At 46.5% G+C, this 20,765-nt stretch overlaps 1 protein-coding gene across 1 annotated transcript in view; it reads left to right on the top strand.

Annotated features, from left to right (window-relative positions):
- LOC119436382 (sushi, von Willebrand factor type A, EGF and pentraxin domain-containing protein 1) overlaps nucleotides 1-20,765 on the top strand; it is a 696,898-nt gene that overhangs the window by 195,889 nt on the left and 480,244 nt on the right. The window contains exons 2-3 of the mRNA XM_049657392.1: nucleotides 2,214-2,300; nucleotides 5,244-5,279. Coding sequence (XP_049513349.1) covers nucleotides 2,214-2,300; nucleotides 5,244-5,279 — 123 coding nt within the window. The remainder of the gene's footprint in view (nucleotides 1-2,213; nucleotides 2,301-5,243; nucleotides 5,280-20,765) is intronic.

The following is a 20,765-nucleotide window of genomic DNA, read 5'->3' as shown; positions in this document are numbered from 1 at the left end:
TGAACGTTATTTTTCACTAGTTGGGTCCGGGTTAAAGTCAGCATGAGCCACTTTGAGTATGCACAAAGAAAAAGCTTACGACACAGTGACATTTGCTTGCAGAATTTTTATAACCATAGAGATAGCGCGGTGTCGTAAACTTGGGCGATTTGAAGTAAAAAAAAAGCAATAAAAAATGTGTTTCCCCAGCTGATCAAAAACAGGAGAGGCAGCAGAATAGTCTCTTTTTTCGGGAAACAAGTAGTAAGCATGGTGATCCGAGGCATCTTTCTTTCAAAAATCCGAGGCCACCTAAGCACTTATGAGTTATGAATTAGAAAGCATTATAGTGCAATTGAACGCAGCTGAGCGGTCCTTCCAGGTATGAACTCCTCGCGGGCAAGCAAGCGCGTTGAGACACTTGGCCAACGCCTCCTAGATAGCACAAGGCCGGTGCACTTCGATCCGTGACGCCATGCTACCCTGCCCGACAGCCATAGAATCTAATGGGGACACTCCCAAGTAAGCCGCGGTGATTTTGACGTCACCGCTTTCGTCACGCCGGGCTGGGCAATGGAAATTTCGGTCCAAGTAGCATGACGTCATTAAGCGGAGTGCACAGGCCTGCTATCTTGGAGGAGGTGGTTTAGCCGAGTCGTTTAAGACACTCGGCTTCTGAGCGTGGGGTCGTAGGTTCGAAACTCGCTACCGCCAACGTTTCGCCTTTCTTATTCTGTTTTATTGTGATAGCAATTATATGGACACTTCAAGCGGATTTCTGCCGTCGCCGTCGCGTTGAGGTTCCGTATAAAGTCTAAGGGCGATAAAATTGTCGCCGTGCGCCGTATGCTCGAGTGAAAGCGCGCGGGGGACGCGCGCTATCACGAAGAGCGAATACACGGCGGAAAGCAAACGCGACTTCCGTCGCGCGAGAGGCCATGGGGGTATGGGAGTGAGGGAGGGTATGCGACACTGTGCTGCGGCACCAAATGCGTATCTTGCAACCGGGCGCAATTGGAACTGGCCACATACATACATACATACATAGTGCACGTTAAAGAACCCCAGGAGGTCAAAATTTATCCGGAGCCCTCCACTACGGCGTGCCTCATAATAGGACTGGTTTTGGCACGTAAAACCCCCGAAAGAAGAATACATACATAACCCGCCATGGTTGCTTAGTGGCTACGATGTTGGGCTGCTAAGCCGGAGTTAATAAGAGGAGTTAAATTTTTATGTTCAAAATTAAACATGGGCTATGTAGGAGGGGTTGCCAGCCTATATATTTTGCGACGTTTCGTTTCCACTAATCAGTTGCGAGTCTGCGCTCGTCCTTGTCAACCTTCTTACGCTCTTCCTGTCTTTACCACGCGCAGTTCCACAATGCAACCATACCAACTTGCCCATCTCTCTATACTTATGAGCTTTTACTGTTCAATGTTACTTCTTTATAGAGGTGTTTTTAGAGGTGTTTACAGGATGCTTTTTAGCTGCATCAGATCTTTAAAAAATTGCCCGTGGCAGACAGCACAATTCAAACCCTTCAACTAAATTACTCGACCTTCTACTTCTACTTCTACTTCTACTAGAAATTACTTCTACTAGAAATTTAATTGCTTAATTGAATAATTAACATAATTACACTAATTATCTCGTTAATGAATTACTTTACGGCACATATTTCAATTTACGATAAGTTGCTGGTGAGTTCGCAAGGCGTATTCACTTGCAACCAATTCTCAGGACTGCGCCAGTTTCGAGATAATAATGTTCAAAGTGTTCGACAATATGCAATGACACTCCAGTTACTTTTGTGCTTCAATGCATAAAACAGCGTTTTGTCAGAAAAGTTAGTGGAACAACAGTTCATATTTATCGCAAGTTTGACGGCGCATATCTCGAAACCGGTGCCATCCTCAGAATTCGTTCGAAGTCGATATGCCTTGCGTATTTACTAGCTACACTTCGTAGCTTAAAATATGTGCCGTAAGGTAATTAATTGAAACAGTTAATTAGTGTATTGATGTTAATTCATCAATTAAACATTTTGATTTCTCGTAGAATAACGGCCACGTCATCGAATAATAATTTAGATCAAGGTTTAGAATTTTGCTATATGCCACACGCAATTTTTTTAAAAAATTTGGTGCAATATAAAAAAACACACCCTGTATATTTCTCGATGGCACTGCTCATGATTCCTCATGACCTATGTCTGTTCGTGCTCTTTGCAGACGCCTACCACATTCGGGCGTTCGGCAGCAAAGGCGAGTCCAGGAAGAGCTCCCGACGTCACACGGAATCCTGGTACATGCCTCGAGGTACGAACGACGTCATATCTTGCTTTTATTTTGTACATTCAACAAATATAGACGAAAATAGGCGTAATTGTGGTCGATAAATTAAGATTCACAGTGAATGTGCACTTATACAGATGAGAGATGCCGCAGAAACACACAGGAACAGTGCTGCGTTCGTCTTGCGCCTTCGTCTGTTGCGTCGTTGGTAACAGTGCTCAACGAAACAATAGTTTTATATCATAGCACAAGTCGCACTAAACGAAAAAAAAAAAAAAAGAAATTCAGCAGAGACACTTAAGACTGCTTACGTGTGAGAATGCGAAAACATTATAATCGCTTAGGTGAAATGTTTTCGATTTATGTTTTCGACGTGCATTAAAGTTCTTTCTGCTGAATCGGTGTGTGTGTTTGCGTATTCGTTGGCCACAGACCGGAAACATTCGGACCATTTTGCATGCGATGAATGTTTTTGTGTTCCCTTGCTTCGTTTTCTGAGGCATGCTTCCGTGGGCGACCACCTTTCACAGCTGCCGCTGAGGTTGACGCTTCGGAGTGCATAGCAGTAGACACAGCGCGGCTGAAATCTGAAGAGCAAGTGACACGTGGGAGGCAGTGACGGAAGCAGTGACGAGACGTGTTCAATGACGCAAGCACTAGGCACAACTTTAGTCAACAATAACCGTGGAGCCACAATGGCGTACAATAATAATAAAAAAAAAAAAACTCACCATGGCGTCGGGGAAGCGTGCTCGTCCAACACCACCTAGATAGCACAGGCCTACGCACTGCGATCTATGACGTCATGCTACCTGGCCCGAAATTCCAATTGCCAAGGCTGGCGTGACGAAAGCGGTGACGTCGAAATCACTGTTGCTTACGCGGGAGCATCCCCATTAGATTCTACGGCAGTCGGGCCAGGTAGCATGGCGTCATGATCGGAGTGTGTTGGCCTTGTGCTTTCTATAGGTGGTAATGGCTCGTCTCGCACCCCGGAGGCCCGGGTTCGATTCCCACCCAGACTGAAATGTGCGAAATTTTCAATTCAGTTCAATTATATTAACTTTGTTTGCAGAAACGTGCCTGACAAATTTGACGTCAATCCGAGTATTCTGGACGTGTTTTTACTCTTCGCACCGTCGGCCATTTTTGTAGCATCTTTCGGTCATGGCGCCGACGACAACGCCGGATTTTCGCGTAATGGGGGTATGTAATGCTTTCGCATTAGAAAGTGCTTGGCAGTAGTGAGTTTTACAGTTGAAGCTTACGAAGGACGCCTTGTGTCTCGCTTGGGGCACGGATCACTGGTGCTCGTTTTTAAAAACAAAACTCAAGCACGCAAGCGGGCCTGCTGTGGTTGTCGTATTCATGACTACGACATTGCTATGAAGGCCGCCTTGAATTGTGTAGAGAAATTTGTTTCACCATGCCTGGTAGTCTAGCTGTCGCGCGCTTTACTACAGCGACGACAAGCTTCACTTCAGCTTACTTCTCAGTAACAACGAGATTTAATAAAAATGGTGTAGTTATTCGAAGTCTCCTCAGTGAGTGCAGTTTTCTATAGTGCACCGGAACTGTATGATTGATTGCCTTCCCGCATTGTAAACAACTGAAAAGATAGAAAACCACGATAACTAATACTTCACTATTTTAAAGATAAAATCACTGGAAAGAGGGCTCTGCTATTGTTTTGTATTTGTTGAGTGCGCAAGTTTCATTTTTTGTACGTTTAATTTAGGCCTATGGTACAGCCTCCGTCAAGGCTGTCAAATGCAATGTAGCCTTGTGCTGAAAAGAAAAAAAAAAGCGTTAAAAAACAAAACGTAAAGAAAACAAAATGTTCAAGGCCCGGTGCTAGATTCATCTGGCTTTCCTTGAGCTACTGAACTTTTGCACTATCTCGCATACCTTGATTATGCCCTAAAATACATCTTAAGTATGCCCTCAAATATGCGTTCCTTCGCTCAGCAGTACAGCGCTCCATCACTCTATAGAAAGAAGTGACGAGGTCTGCACTAGAGCACTGCACGGGCTCGGGCTTACCCGAAAGCCCGAGCCCGGCCCGGCCCGTGGGCCGGGCCGGGCCGGGTAGAGGAGTTTTTTCACGGGCTCGGGCCGGGCTCGGGCACGGCGTGTGCTTTTTGACCCGGGCCCGGGCCGGGCTCAGGTTTTTTGACGCGGGCCCGGGCCGGGCTCGGGCTTTCTGCGAGTTATTCTCGGGCTTCTCAACTCTGAAAAACATGTATTTTTCGGTCTTGGGCCGGGTTCGGGCCGGTTTCGAGCCGGGCTCGGGCCGGGCTCGGCCTTAAGGTAAAGGGGTGGGGGGCCGGGCCGGGCGGGTAACGTAGATTATTTCCGGGCCCGGGCCGGGTCCGGGTCTCGCCATAAAAGTTTTGATCGGGCTCGGGCGGGCCGCCCAATGTAAAAACGGGCCCGGGCCGGGCCCGGGCCGCAAAAATCGGCCCGTGCAGTGCTCTAGTCTGCACGTCTATAGCACCCCATGTGTCGCTTCAGCCTGTATAGTGCATTTTGAATATGCAGATACTAACAAAAACAGGATGTCAACAATAGAAAATTTTCTAATTTTTGTGATCTCTTTGAACGTCCCGTCGTCAGACTATTTGTAGAAACTGGAAAATGCGAGATATGTAGTCGATGCTTTCACGCATTCACCGGTGTATTAGAATATATAGGTGACTCTATTTGTTCCCGATGCGCCCAAATGACTCATTTCTGTCAGCCGTCAACACTTCAGGTTTTCCGAACTACTTTGTTTCTTCGTACATGACTTGGTGACGTGTTGTGCGCCATCTATTTATTTCCTATTTAACTAAGGTTTGGATCGCGATGAATTAGCCGTCACATACACACGCTGGCAATAATAATAAAAAAAATATTTTTGGATTAATAACAGCAAATCGTCTGCGTTAGAAATTTCAATTCTGTGACACGCTCTTGTTATTACAGATGCGCCTACAGACTTTGAGGAAGAGACGACTGACGGTAAGTGTGAAACGATCGTGTTTATTTACTGTAAAACCCCGAGATCTATTCCACTGGAACGTAGAAATAAAATAAAATAAGACAGCAAGGAAAGAAGGATCAAGTGGAATGGCCAAGCCATTCCAGAAATATAATCTTAAAAAAAAGAAAAAAAAAATACTTTCTTCAATTCTTTACACTGTCTTCATTAAAAAAAGAAGGAAAGAATGAAACAAAGAATTAGGCCGTTTGTGACACTGGCAGAACGTACTGAGGATACGCTATATCTACGATTACATGAAGCCGATAAGGTCTGGTGGAGTCGATTTGTAGGGCCGAAACCCGACCGTCGGATTCACGTAAACGCTATAGCGGATATCACAGAACGAATGTCGAGGCGAGTTTTGTGAACTCGCCTGTGTGGGGTGGGTTTGACTCGCTGAACCCGCTTGGCAAGATGCAAGTGAACGCAGTCGGATCGGGCTTGGTCAGCTCGGCTTCTGACTTGACCCGCTCGCGTCAAGTTTATGCAAACGACGATTATTGTTGAAAAGGTGGGAGTGGAGAGAGCTGACGGCGAGCCAGTCGTGAAGCTTACGTCACCTTGAGACCGATCGAGAGGAGTCGCGCTAATATTAAGACGTGGCAACGACTACTTTCGCGGTGGCCTGGTCATACCTGTGACATCAGGTCGACCACGTCTTGAAAGGTGGGCTTTCAATGTTTGTTGTAAAAACAAGAGAATTTATATATATATATATATATATATATATATATATATATATATATATATATGTGTGACACGAGCAGGAGGTTGCGGACGTAGAACAACATGGTCGCCCGAACACTGCCTTTAATCTTCGTCTTCCTCTCCTTCTATGCACGGACCATCTGTGCACCGTTACACGTCCCCCCTCCCCCCCAAGAGAGCGCGAGCAACAAACGTATGCGGAAGCAAGAGGACGCTGATAAATGAAAACAAAAAATGCGCAGTTAGTCCATTGTCCCAATATAGTTCTTCAACCACATCAACTTCATAGAAAAGTGTAGCTGTCCGGTAACTTTTCGCATGGTTCTGGTGGACGAGGTTGACTGTTGTGTTCCGGACGACGTCTGCATGCGCCGTAGCTCGTGAACACTGCTCGTAGTTCACGTTCGCCTCCTGATGCAAGTGCGTACAGTTCAAGCGCCTTGAAGTACCAGGAACGGTGGTTGCTTTTTAAACTAGTGCGGATGAAAGGATGCACGTTGCGAATTTTCTTGAGGATATTGCGCGCACGTGACAGGTACCGTTGGCTCGTGAACTTCCTTGTTTGTGATGGTTGCAGATACATGATTTCTGAAATGACTGCTCGTTGTTCGAGGTGGCTGAGGTGAGAAAATGGCACCCATCCTTTTCGCTGTCGCATGCGGTGTCGTCGCGATTGTCCCCGCAATAGGCGCAGTCTTGACTGGTCATGTTGTAAAGGTCCTTGGTGATGTTCGTTTCTTGGGACACTACCTAGTTGGGTTCGCCTTGGGTTTAGCTGACTTGCGCGTTCACGCCTTTCTTGTTGTATCTGGGTTATCGGTGATGCTCTTCGTCGTAGATTATTTCGAAGCCGTCTTCGGGGTCGCTGAAGTTGTTGATGGAGTTGATGTTGATCTTTTTGATGTTTATGCGGGAGCTGCTGGGGTAGTCTTTCCTGCACATTTGTCCTTTGATTTGTTTTGCAAACCAACGTGGTGATCTGTGGGTAGCTGGTGCATTGCTCGCTTGTGGGAGAGTTGTCTGGTGGCAGAAGCATTGTGTCAGGCTCCACAGAAGGCTTTTCTGAGGCTGCAGCGACGGCATGATGAATGGGTGCTGTTGTATTATGGCAGAGTGTGACGCTTAGGGCTTGCGACGCTTCTGCAGTGGCAGCGGTTCCTTGGGGTGTTGTACGCGGAAGAAAGTTTCTTTGTTGCGAAGTGGTTTGGTCTCCATATGTTCATGGCTCATGCGTTGCTGCTGAAAGAGTATTGTCTTCTTCGTGAAAAGAGGACACGCTCGTGGTGGTTTCCTTCTGTACTCTTGGCTGGAAGGCAGTCTGTTTCACGTCACCGCTGGAAGTAATAGCAGCGCTCTTTGCTTGACTGGTGTGAACGGTACCGTACTCTGAATTGACGCAGCTTGGAATGCTGGATGCTCTATCATCTGATGATGTGGCTGTAGACGTGACTTCACCACGCGCTTCCAGTGATAGGTCCGACTCTGGGAAATTCGATGTGCCATGCGCGAACGAAGCAATTCTCTGAACCATGGGCTGCGGAATGAGCGTCATAGACGACTGGCGTGACTGGAAACCAGGCGGCGGGTCGCACGTATAAGACGCAGTGAACGCATCTGATGGATTCGCAATGGCAGGAGTACGATAGCATGATGAAGACGCACATATTCGCGACTCCTGCACGGCACTGAAACCTAGTGGAAGGTTTGGTCTTGAAGCGAAGCGACTTGGACATCGCTCAGTGAACGGAGGCTTTACTATGTCCATTGTGAGTGGTGAAATCATGGTAGGCTTGCGATTTTCTTTTGTCTTTTCGGGAGGACCACTATTTGAGGAAATTGTCGATGATCGAGTCATGCGTGGCTTTGGTTGGTACTGATGATGATAGCTACGTGGAGACTGCGGGTGACTACGTCCACCCAGTTGCGATTTCTCCAGCTGTTGGATAATGAGGGAGTCTGCAGCGTATACTTTAAATCAACTGATCATCTCATCTTTTATTTCTTTCCATGATTCTTTATATTCAAATATGTGGGTCAGGTAGAAGCGAAATGCCTCACCGGTCAAGTATTCATCGAAGCTGGCGACCATCTCCCGTTCCGACCATGATGCAGCGGTTGCGTGGTGCTCGAATAAGAAATACATCGTCCGCTGATCCAGTGTACTTGGGGACGTCCAAGTCTTCCGATGATGCGGTCATGATGCTGTCGGTGGGGGAGCTGTGCGCTCGGAGTTCACAGCGTGGCGTGGAAGGCTTCCATGTTGTGCGGATGATGAGGTGGCTGCTAGGTCTTTATCCTGTCGTGTATATATATATATATATATATATATATATATATATAACGAGAATAAAGGGAACCGAGGGACACGATATATATATATATATATATATATATATATATATATATATATATATGTGTGTGTGTGTGTGTGTGTGTGTGTGTGTGTGTGTGTGTTTGTGTGTGTGTGTGAACGAGAAGAAAGGAAATAGAGGAGTTCAATTTTTATTAGTTATATCATAAGAAGAGCACACACACTGGTACCAAGGACAGCATACGGGAAATTGCTGTAGTTCCTAATTGAATTAAAGAAATGATAAATAAATCACTACTCTCTCTCTCTCTCTCTCTATATATATATATATATATATATATATATACGATGGTGGAAAGACTATGGGTGAACTGCTTTTCGGAGGTGGACTATCTTTCGAAAAGTGTTTTTTAGGGCACAGCTCTCTAGCGCCCGTTCCAGCGGCAAGCGTCGGCGTTGTCCCTCGTAACCGAGCGAGCAAGCACAGCGAATGATGAAAGCGAACGCGGAAAGCAGTGGGAGATGAAAGATGGTGATAGCGAAGAGAATAATATTAATTCTTGCGTTTTACGTGCCGAAACCACGATATGATTATGAGGCACAGCGAAGAGAGCGCGAGGAGGAAAGCGGAGGAGGAGGAGGGTGTGGCGAAAGCGTGACAAGAAAAGCGTAGTGCCGCGCAAGATGGGCTTTGCTGTGACGATGGCTACGAGATGGCGCCAGAGTAGCGTGCGTCGTCTGTTTGGAAACAAAGCACTGCATGAGTGGAGGTCTGTCTGCGGCGGCTGCTGTAAATCACGCCCACGCATCACCCACGCGCCGCCTCTAGCGATCTCCCGATTAGCGAGGCCGTCGCGCCACACATCGCTCCGTTTGCAACGTGCCGCACGAGACAGATTGTCCGCGCTAGCCAATTTATTGCGAAATGAAAGCAGGTATATAGAGCTGTGTTCAAATTTCGCATTAGGTAATCGTAATCGTCGGTGAATTTTTTTCCAATATGCATGCTGCTAAAGTCGTATACACTTGAAGAAACTTACTTTTCGGACTAGTCTGACCCCAGAAACAGTGATGTAGTCAGTGAGGTCGCTGAACTTACTGCAGAGCGTCAATAGCCGTTCTTGTTTGTTTGCATTTCTGACATAATTTTGCTTCCGAATGCCCCCATATAGCTAACATTTCCAACGTTTATCTTAAAACTTCATTAAATAAAGCAGATTTGTGGACGAAGGATTTACAAAGTCATCTTCCTCAGACACGAGTATTTATGGCAAGCTGGACATCATTGCTAAAGACATAAACTTGCAGAAAACTTGCTTTTTTAGCTTTTAGAACTTCGAAGAACGTTTGAGTACAAAGGAACTAAGCATAGTGTCCGATGTGCAGCCGCCGCATGATTGCAAGCAAACCCTTGCAAATAGAGGTCACTTTTGAAAGGCTTGCCTACATTAGTGCTACATTGTCTCTACTACATTGTCGGGTAGAGCTATTGGCTCTACCCGACAATACAGATAAAACGCGGCTTCTGGTGGGGCACTGCATCGAAATAAATTCAGAATCAAGCGGGGACTCCGTCACTCCACAGAGGACAACGTGACGGCCACATTATGCCACATTTCTGGCGAGTGTCTGCCATTAGACGGTTTAGAGGAGCGTCGTTCCCCTTCGCTCACATTTCACGCATTCGCGTTGCTGCAGAGAACGGCATTGATTTCGCTTTCTTAACGCCAACGACGCGCAGTCAGCATGGCTGCAAATCGTCCAAGAAGCCAAGTGGACGCACACTAATGTTCCGGTTAATCGGCTCTGTAGTGGGGCAAGGGCATGCAGCGTTCTATAGTTCCGATGAGCGTTGTGCACACGCATACTATTGCTTCCTCTGAGGGACTGTGAGCAAATTGTTCGGATACACCGGTCTGAACGGAGCGAACCGTAAACGCTTCGCTGCCTTGCAGGCCTTCATCGCACTTGCACTGAGCTTTTGCACAGCGCAAGTTAAGGACGACTATATTATTACCAGGTAGCGTTGCTGGAAGGATACTCAGCCGGTATTATCCGCGAATCAGTTGCGATCTCGCGTGTACAGGTTTTTTTCTTTGTACGGGCGCCAAATTCTGCACATGAACGTGCAGCAAGAATTTTTTAAAACTCCCTGCAGCGTAAAAGTCATGTGGCCTGAATTCGACGAATATGCCCACAAGGTCGGCGGAAACATATAAGAAAATAGCAAGGAACGCATCGGGATAACCTGGAATGAAAATACTTTCATGGCTGCTTCGGACGACTGACCATTGAGATGCTTATAGCCGCTGAGTGCTGCTTTCTTCAAAAACGAAAGGAAGAGAGAAAGAAAGAAAGAAAGAAAGAAAATTCTTTTTGTGATATTTCAAAACGGTTACCCAATGCCTTTCTGTAAATGGGCCGCTGCTTAGTACAATGTCATTGTAAAATAATGTAATCAATTTTGGTCTAGAAAATATTTGGTATTGCACCTCCTTGATGCTTCTAGCAGCAGTTTCTAACAGTTATATTGATATTTTACTAGCCTTACGCTCTAAAGATAATCTTTAAAGTTTCCTTTAGGTTCTTTGGCATTGTCTCAAGTTTGCCGTAAAGGAATAAACTGACGACACCAGCGCCTAAAGAGTTAACGGCGATAGCTGTTACATTTATCTGAGCGTTCCTCAGCAGAGTTTCAAGCGAGATTTTCGGGTTTCTTTCTCCAAACTTCCCATGTAAAAAGTGCATGGAATCAATAATTGTATCTTCAAGGTGGCAACCCGGGCCATGGCCACAGCGTCGTTATGTTATCCGCGCCTTTATCGGGACGCGTACTGCCCGCGTACGCTGCATGCCATGCAATAAGATCGTTCCAAGTTGTCCGATATTCATGGCCTTCGCGGTTCGAAGCAATGTCTTTTGAGATCAAGGCTATCTTGCCACGCCATAACCTTCGGAGCCATCAGGCTTGCACCGCTGCGGCGCTCCTTATAGTTAAACTTCTGGCAGCCGTGATGCATACACTTGGGGTTTTCCAGGTACTACTTTTCTCATGATTGCGCTGAATTTCCACATAACATTTCACGCACGTTGTTTGCAACGAGTAATATCAAAGATAGAAACGATCTTCATCCTTGACTTAGGTGTCTGCTAGTGGCGCTCGCACGTCGGCGTTGGTGTACCCTAGAGTATTGTTTGGGTTAGCTTTGCGTTTGTCTTGTGTTAACTTTGTGTTATTAAAGTGGAGTACGACACAGACACAGAGAATGCTGGTGAATTCTTGATGTAAACGATGTAAACGATGTAAACTGCACTACACAACTACACTTCACTCCACTCCACTCCACTACACTACACTACACTACACTACACTACACTACACTACACTACACTACACTACACTACGCCCGGCGTCCTCGTCGTCGGAAACTCGACGGTACACAACACTTCGCCCGGCTATCCTCGTCGTCTACTTCATGGCGAACGGAACGGGTGGGAAACCGAACTCAGAGGACCGAGCGAACGGAACTGGCGTGAAACCGCCACGCACATGAAGTCAAACCACTACGCACATGGAGCCATACGGCCACGCATATGGGTGTACGGCAATTAGTGATATCTCGCATTGTCCGCTAGTAGCACTAAGAAAAAACCTCGGAACAGGCTTCTGAGAGTTTCTCCTTTCGTATTTGAAACATTTAGGCATCATTGGGGCGAGTAAAATTGCTCCGACAATTGCTAGCATAGTGGACCAGTCGGTTACAAAGATACCACCTCGGAACAGGCTTCTGAGGATTTCTCCTTTCGTCGAATGCCGGTTTCTTTGCGTCCTCTGGCCCCTCTATTTTGATCTTGGAGAGATTGGGTGCCTCTCTGCTCTTCCAAAAATTAGTCTACCAATTCCAACATATCTTGAAGCAATTTAGCTTTCCTTTCTTTCAGATAGAGTGACAAGCTCGGGTGGCAACTGATGAGGAATTGCTCCTTGATCAGAAGCTCTCTAAGCGCACCGTACTCCTGTGCAACTTCTGAAAGTTCGGTCCACCTATCAAAATAGTGGCTGACCCGCGCGGCAAATTGCGTGGCAGTTTCGCCATCGGCGGGTTTTCCGGTCCTAAACTTATCTCTGAAGCCTTCTACGGTGAACCTAAATCTCCTTAGCTGAGCGGCTTTCACCCTTCCATAATTAGAGGCATCCGTTGGCGTCAGCCTACCGTACACACTAAGTGCTTCACCACTCAAACACGTGCTCAACGCTGTGGCCCATTGATGCTCTGGCCAATTCTGACTTTTAGCAATTGTCTCAAATCTGTGCAAGTAAGCATCCAGGTCATCTTTTGTTTCATCGAATGCCACAAGCAGCTTGCTTGGGTTCAGTCGGAAGCTAGTTTCATCCCTTTCAGTGCTATCGACTCTTGCCTGGGCGGGAGCGTCTGTGTGCTGCTGCAAACGAAGTCGTTCGAGCTCTAACTCGTGCTGTCTTTGTCTTTGTCTCTCAGCTATTTCAGCTTCTCTGTTCTTTTCGCTCCTTCGCCTCTCTTTCTTATCTCATCTGTCGCTCCTTTACCGCTCTTTCTTCTTTTATCCGTCGCTTCCTTGCTTCTCTTTCTTCTTTTATGTGTCGCTCCTTTGCTTCTATTTCTTCTTTTCATTCCTTTGCTTCTCTTTCTTCCTTGGCCTTTTCGGCCGCTAGCTTCTCTCTTTCTACAGCTTCGTTTTCCTTCTGGCTAACCCACTTCCGTAGTTCAGCTCCGGAAAGAGGCATCTTCTCACCAAGGGCAACTAATTTCTAGGGATACGATCCATGATGCCCTTCAAAAATCTAGCCGCGCGGAAAAAATATCAGCCTAGATTTCAGTTATCAAACTGCTCTCTGTACACAAGTTAGCGAAACGTGGTGCAACACTCAAAATCGTTTACGATGGAAATGTAAACGACCCTAGGAAAAAGAAGCTGTAGAAAGAGAGAAGCTAGCTCCCTACTATGGACACACAATTATACACTCTGAGGTTACACTCCATACTATGGACACACACACGCCAGAAATATTGCCGGGGAATCCCATTCTTCCGCAGACGGCCAGTCTTCACGTCACATCTCTTCACCGGCGCGGTCTGATCCCTCTGCTGATTCCCGCACGGCGATTTTATTGCCTTCGCCGGTGCTTCTTGAACCATCCGACGGAGTCGTGATCTCGTAGCATGAACAAAGCCTGGGAATCTTCCAGACATTTCTCGCGCTTTCGACCGCGGCCGTCGGAGCGTCGTCGAGGATGGTGGTGACTCATCCGTAGGCGCAAGCCGGATTGTCGTCCTCCCTCTCTCTCTGTGCTTGACGGGTGAGGGGGTGTTTCGTCTCTCTCTCTCGTTACCGCAGCCTTCTAGACTCCGTTGATTGCGTCGGCTGTCTGTGGCGTATGCGCTCTCTCCCTCTGTCGAAGCTGCCGCGGGGCCGTCTTGCTTCCTAGCTGACTTGAGTTTTGCGCGACGCGCGCTTAGATTATGCGCTCTTTTGTGACATATACACACGTGAAGTAATAACTTTTTTTTCCTGTGTGGCGCAGAGGGGGTGCTTTAATGTTAGCATGTTTAAAAAATAAAAATAGTTTCGCTGTAGTACTTGAAGCTGCTCTGCGGGGGCAGTCCCTGAATGCTGGTCGAGTATCATCGGAATAAATAGATGAGGGTGTCCTGCCAGTGCAACGATTCGACACTAAACAGCATGGTATCTGAAAAGGATGGTGAAGTGAGGCAGATGGTTGAAAGCAGCTCACCTGCGGGGGGCGGCGGAAATAAATGACACCTGTCATTCCTACGGCACACGATTTTGAAGGTTTCGGGGGAACTAACGCCGCCGAAATTCAGTGTGGTCATTTGTCACACCGTACGAGTCGATGGGCGTGATGCGTCACTCGGACGCCGATTACGTTAACGTGCCTCTGCACTCCACGTATTTTTCAGTGCCTATTGTCACTTTGCCTGTCTACGTTTCGGGCTACGGTGTGGCGAGGGTTGTGAAAGAGTTGCGCGCTCTCACAATCCTTGTCAATATGGTAATTCGTCGTAAAAGTTGCGAGAACGGCATGACGCGAGTGAAAACATTTTAGCCAAACGTCTTTCTGTTCCTTTCTCTTTCTGACAGTGTTCTGGACAATGGGGAGGGAGAGAAGTGAATTTAAGCATGCCAGATCGAGTTGACCCAATAAGGTCACTGGTGCGTTGTGATATGCTGAGAGGTGTCCTTGGAGGAGCAACTAAGGTTTCAAAACGGAGCTCCCGACCCCTAACGAGTGTCCTACAGACGCAGGAGTGGTGCTCTGCACTTTCTTGCCTGCCGAGTTTTATTCGTCAAATTCAATGTTCACATTTGCATTACTGCCTATGAATACTTTGTACATAAAGTATTGTTATCATCTAAGCGCCAAGCATCTATGGCATTCCATCTCTGATGGCAAGAGGCAATGAAGGCGGTGGCAGTAGGTGACGATGACAGTTTCATCCACAGAGAAGCTGACTATATCGGTTTCAGGAATACTGGAGCGAGAAACATTAGTACATCTTTTGCTGCGGAGAGTTGATTGTGTTCAAAGGTTCCAACATTTATACTGAAACTCACCAATGTTCATCCGGCTGTACAAATGCTCCCTTACTCTACCATGACTCCAATTAGGTAGCACTTGCCATACTTACGCGTTTTAACGAAGATGTACTGCTTCGGTGGGCCTATACTGACAGTCGACGTCATAAGCATAATAATGGGTTTCACATACGAGAGATGTATTATTGATGTTTTCGAAGACACGACGTTGTAAACGTACCAGTGTATACCAGTGTAAAAGAGGCAAGTTCTAGCAGTAATGGGACATGCTTAATCAACCACAGAGTTTCAGGCTTCGAAGACATCGATTTCGCTAACATCTTCGTAGACCGGTTCCTCGCTATAGGGCTTCAGCCGAAGCCATCTCACTGCCTGTGGCTTAGATCATGGCTACTTGCAGAGAAATCGGGCGTTCACAGCCGACTGCGCCTGCTTCTAAAAGTACCTCTGTCCGAGGGTAATTCATAGAAAGTCAACCACGTAACAGCTTGTCGCTCGATCATAGCGCAATACACCCTGCATTCGTTGAGAAAGCAGAGAAATCAGGACATCATTTGTGCAATCAGGGTGCTGATAATCAAGGAACCCACACTGGAGAAGTTTGAAAAGTTTCCGCTAACGATATCGGATTGCTGTGCATCGCACAGCGAATTGGAACAGCTGAGGGAGACCTCGCAGAAGAAGGACATCGGGTGCAGCTGCTACACTAATGATTATAAGCATTCGGGAGCTTCGCGAGAGGACCTCGAACCGATCGTCTTCCAGTTCATAATCTGCGGGCACAGTGGATGCCCCTCAACGGTACTGCAAGATGGCATCTTTTCCTAACAGAAAGCCTAGAAAAACGCTCAGCGGATATGTCCATTCGTATACGGCGGTGTAATTTTCAGCCGTCGCAGGTGTCTTCGATGCGTCATTAGATATGTACTTTACTTAATAGTAATACGATGCTTTGTCAAAGCATCGTCGTCAGAGCGCATCTCTCTACGAGCACTCTTTCTCGAAGACACCAGGTGGCAATCCACCTTGCACTTATTGCAAACGAAGCGCAAAAAAGGACAGAAGAAAGGGACAGCACATGCGCTACATAGCGGATGTGTTGGAGACCTTCATTCTGTCGTTGTTTTTTGCGCTTCGTTATCAGTATATCATACCAACGAGCCGAATTTAGACCTTTGCACTTAATATTTCTATGTGTGCATACTGGGTCCTTGATACTTCAGACTGGTGCATCACCTAACCGCTTTTCGGGGCAGGTTTAGTTTGGTACACCAATTGACTAGAAATACAGTAGTGAATAATGGGGTAATCGACACTTTAAGAAACGTTCGAGCCCGCAACATTTCATGAGAAATTGCGGCTATTTTTAGTACGCACAATCCAACTGCACTTGTGCGTTTTCTGGTGCATACTGTGACGGTTGTGTTACGCAGCATTTGAAGAATAACTGTGAGTACTAACTGCCGAGTTGAGCTTAATTCTTCAATCCTAAATTTGTGCTTAACTTGCGATTGTAGTTAGTCTACCAATCCCTCCTCCACAGTAGATAAGTAGAGCAGACGCAGGCAAGGCACCGTATAGCTGTGAGCAGTTCCGGTCTCCTTATGTGATATTTATGCCAGTGTGTTGTCATTTTGCGAAGAGGAAGAACACAATAGTGGTTCATACGTGCGTCGTTGTGGGTCATAACGCAACATCAAGGGTATTTCATTCCAACATATTAGACAAATTTGCATGCGTGTCGGTTATGGTGCTAGGCCTTCTTGTGCTGTTAGGGAAAGCTGCTGATAGCGTGAAGTCAACAGCGTGGACGTAGAGTTTTTCAAGTGACAGCGTCGTTCAGTGGGTTTAAGACTTGTGATATGTTAGTGTACCATCGGTGCTTGATGTGCAGCCTCTATTCTGCGTTCTAGGTCTCTGATAGCTACAGAAGTGTGCCCCTTGTTGACTACTGCTTGTTCGTAATGTGTTATGTGATGAGGCACTGTCGCTCGGTTGTGTGAATGCGTCTCGTTGTAACTGTCACTTGTAGCTAAGTGTATCCACTTAATGTATGTAGCTATGTCGTGGTGTATATCGGAACCTTGGGAATAGTTTTATTCTGACTATATACATTACGTATTACATTTGGTAAAAGAATATTCTTACGCGAAGGAAGGAGTAAATATAGTGCAGACTATTTACAGGATACATTGACCAATGTAGCTGACAGCTCGAGCAAAAATGTCAATTCATCGTCTTCTTCATCGGGGTGCCAACGCGCATCGACCAAGAGACACGCGCAAAATGGACGGAGAAATCTTGCCGACGCACAGTTATGGCATATACGCTGCAACCAGTAAATAATTTGTTCGCCAAGATTGCGTCCGTGTCCTTTGGCGCATAATGAAAATCATATCTGCGCTAGGACTGTCAGAATATGCAGTGCCCAAATATACTTACGAAGAATGCGACTCCATTTCTGTGAAATGTGCTGCATTCACTCTACTGGTATTGAATCTTGGAGGAGCACTTACATTGTCGTGTTGATGCGCTCCTAATTATCGCTCATCGCTGTAACTTGTAAAATAAAAATCAATGGTGTGTGATCAGCGTTCAATAATTTTGTGACAATAGTAGCTTCCTGCGGCAATGTAGCTACAAGGGGGTTTGTATAAATGTATCGCAGTACGTAAGAAACAATAGCGAGTGCCTGTATTAAATACAAATTTCGAGTCTGCATAATGTACCTGAAATATCTGAAATTCACGGTGTGTAGTATTTATATCTAAGTTTGAGAGGACGTCCCCGACCGCATTACTGCTCTCGCAGCAAAATCTGACCTTTGCCTTCGCCAACCATTTGCGCCTGGTTGCTGCTGCTGTGAGAGGTTCTGGCTAGCATGATATAGCAACAAGGACCCGTTTCCAGCGACCTATTGAGCGACACATCGTTATTGGTAAGCGGCACTCTCGAACAAAGCTTGGGTTGAAGAAGCTCTGTGGTGTCTGCGCCACACGACTCTTCAACGTTTAGATTTTGTTATATTATTTTCACTTGCAGAATGAACTTAGTGAAAAAGAAAAAAAAATGGGGGGGGGGGGGGGGGGGGGGTCTATGTGATATTCATTAAAAAAAAAAACTGTACAGCTACTAGTACATCGCAGGTTTGTGGTTTCTTCGAGGCAACTTTTAAACATAATGTGTTCAACGAATAACATTCCTTTGAACATGGAATGTTGATGTGTGTGTGTTTTTTAACAACACAGAGAAACACTTTTGGTTATCGTGAGCACAGAAGGAAGAATCGATAGTTTTTTTTTAACTCTGTGGTTAATTTGTGTTTTGTGTAACGATAACCGAACGCTCACAGCTTACCGTGAAAATCGAAGCGAGCGCTAGCAGCTCGAAGAAGTTTGAGCAGATCGAGTGCGTTGAAGAGTGTGCGTTTTTTTTTTATTGCTCGCAACAGCATACCTCCGTGAGAGTAGATTTGACGTTCATGCCAACCAACACAACAGCAAAAATTGCTCGAAAGACAAGCGAAGCGAGAAGTAAAATCAGTGGGGAATGTAGGCAAAACAAACAAACAAACAAACAAACAAACAAACAAACAAACAAACAAACAAACAAACAAACAAACAAACAAACAAACAAACTCAAAAACCGAAGAAACTGCGAAATATTCGGAGAAAGTTGAAAAAAGTAAACAAAAAGCATCCTACAAAATAATGAGGGATCCACATTCTTGACAGAAAGCACATACAAAAGAAAAAAAATCCGCCTTAGGTCACACGTCTGCGCGGTGGTATCCGAAGGGGCGGCAGCCTATCGGGGATGCAGCGGTGGGTGCTGTCAGCCGGTGCCTTCTATCTGCCTGCGTCCTCTTCGCGAAGGGCCTCGCGCCGTGCCGCGAACCGACTCGGGCGGCCGCAAAGCACGCGTGCTCCAGCGCTAGCCGCTTATCTGACGCCGCGCAGCAGGGCAAGCGCCTCTAGCAGTGGCCCGCCACCGCGGCGCAGCCAGATGGGTTACGCCACCGCGGAGAGTTATCTCGCGACCACTAGTAGCGTTGATCGACTTCCCACGCCACCACTTACCACTGCGGCGGCGCAAATCTTCTCGCCACTCCCCGAGGCTTATCTGGCGTGTGAGCCTTCGGCACCTCCTGCCGTCTGTCGTGTTTGTCTTGCTGTCGTCTCTTCGCGCCCCGCGTTCTCTTGTTTCTTTTCACTGCTTCACCCACGTTCCTCAGCGGTTGATCTTCGCTGATCCTTTCTCGCGCCCTGGGGAGTTGGCAGCGTCTAGGTGGCCGCGAGTTTTGTAACCGTCTTGGTGATCAGTTTCGTCGACACGGAGGGAGAAGAGCCAGCCCGCTCTCGGAGTCGCGGCTGGGATAGTCGGTGGGCTCAAGGCGGCGACCATCTGTCGCTGGTGATCAAATCACGTTGAGAAAGCGGAAGTTGCAACCCCTCTATGGGATCGGGTACTTTTCCTGGACGAGGACACTCTGTCTGGCCTTTATTTGTACCCTTGGTCGCATCTCTGTGCAATCTTGAACCAATTTTCTGCGGTAAGGGAGCAGAATGAATCTTCTGAAAAAAAAAATGTAGCTGGCGCAAAGCAGAAACATGGTGAGCCATGTTGATGTATGAGGCTGCTTAATCGAATTGTGCCACTTTGTTTTCTTTCCTGGTGTTAAGGCCTGAATGCCTCGTAAAGTTCCTCCTCTACGACCAGTTCCTACGCATCCAATGGCAGTGCAAAGAACACGCGAGAAACCAGAAACGACGAAGCACGTGCAAGGCAGTAAAGACGTGCTCGGTAGAAATCGCCTCAACCAACAGAGTAACGGAGTATCACTTACCATGCATCAGATTGACCGACTTGGCTAACTTCTGATACCAATTTTAACTTAACTTGAATTGGCGGGTTTATCGTCCCGAAACCTCAGAGTGCTTTATGAAGAGCACCGGATGGCCGCGGATTAATTTCGACCAACAGAGTAACGGAGTATCACTTACCATGCATCAGATAGACTTGGCTAACTTCTGATACCAATTTTAACTTAACTTGAATTGGCGGGTTTATCGTCCCGAAACCTCAGAGTGCTTTATGAAGAGCACCGGAGGGCCGCGGATTAATTTCGACCATCTAGGGCTCTTTAACTTGCTCCCGAAGTACTTGCAGATACCAATCTTTAACAAACACAACACCGTGCTCGATGTCGTCCTTTCTTCATATAAGTATTTTTTCCTCACTATTGAGAAGTACGAATGGGGAAAAGCAACGATGTAGTGCAGCTGTGATGGTCCCAATTACCTCCCGGCTCTGAAGTTATTGTCACGCAGAAAATAATGACGTGCTCTGTGTCCTGGTTTATGGTATGTATCCAGTAGCAATAACTGGGGACCACTATTTTCGATAGACGGTATATGTAAGTGTGGTGAAAGTAACAAGAAATGCACTAGGTATTCAGCTGAATGTTTGTGGAGTTTGACTGGGAAAATAAACGAAATACTTGGTCCTTATTATCGCTCCGTGTTTGTTGTGATGTTTTTGGTAACTCCTGGCCCTTCAATTGTTATGTACAAAACAGCGGCGTCACATCGCCGTGAGCTAAAGAACACCAGGTGGTCAAAGTTAATACATAGTTCTTCACTGCGGCGTGCCTCTTAATCAGATCGTGGTTTCGGCACGTAAAACCGCAGAGTTTAATTTTAAAATTTTAACATCGCCGTGATAATTTGCCTTCAAAAAGTGTTATGTGCTGTACGTGACGCTGTGTTTCGGCTTTCGCTTTCAATGAGAAGTACAGAACTTTGCTATCCCGAGGACCTCTGAAATAATGCACTCTGCACCCACCGTG

Source organism: Dermacentor silvarum, chromosome 1, assembly GCF_013339745.2.
Source record: "Dermacentor silvarum isolate Dsil-2018 chromosome 1, BIME_Dsil_1.4, whole genome shotgun sequence".
In the NCBI taxonomy this organism is placed as follows: Eukaryota; Metazoa; Arthropoda; class Arachnida; order Ixodida; family Ixodidae; genus Dermacentor; species Dermacentor silvarum.
Note: the sequence above shows the minus strand (reverse complement) of the source record. Positions and strands in the feature narration are given on the sequence as shown.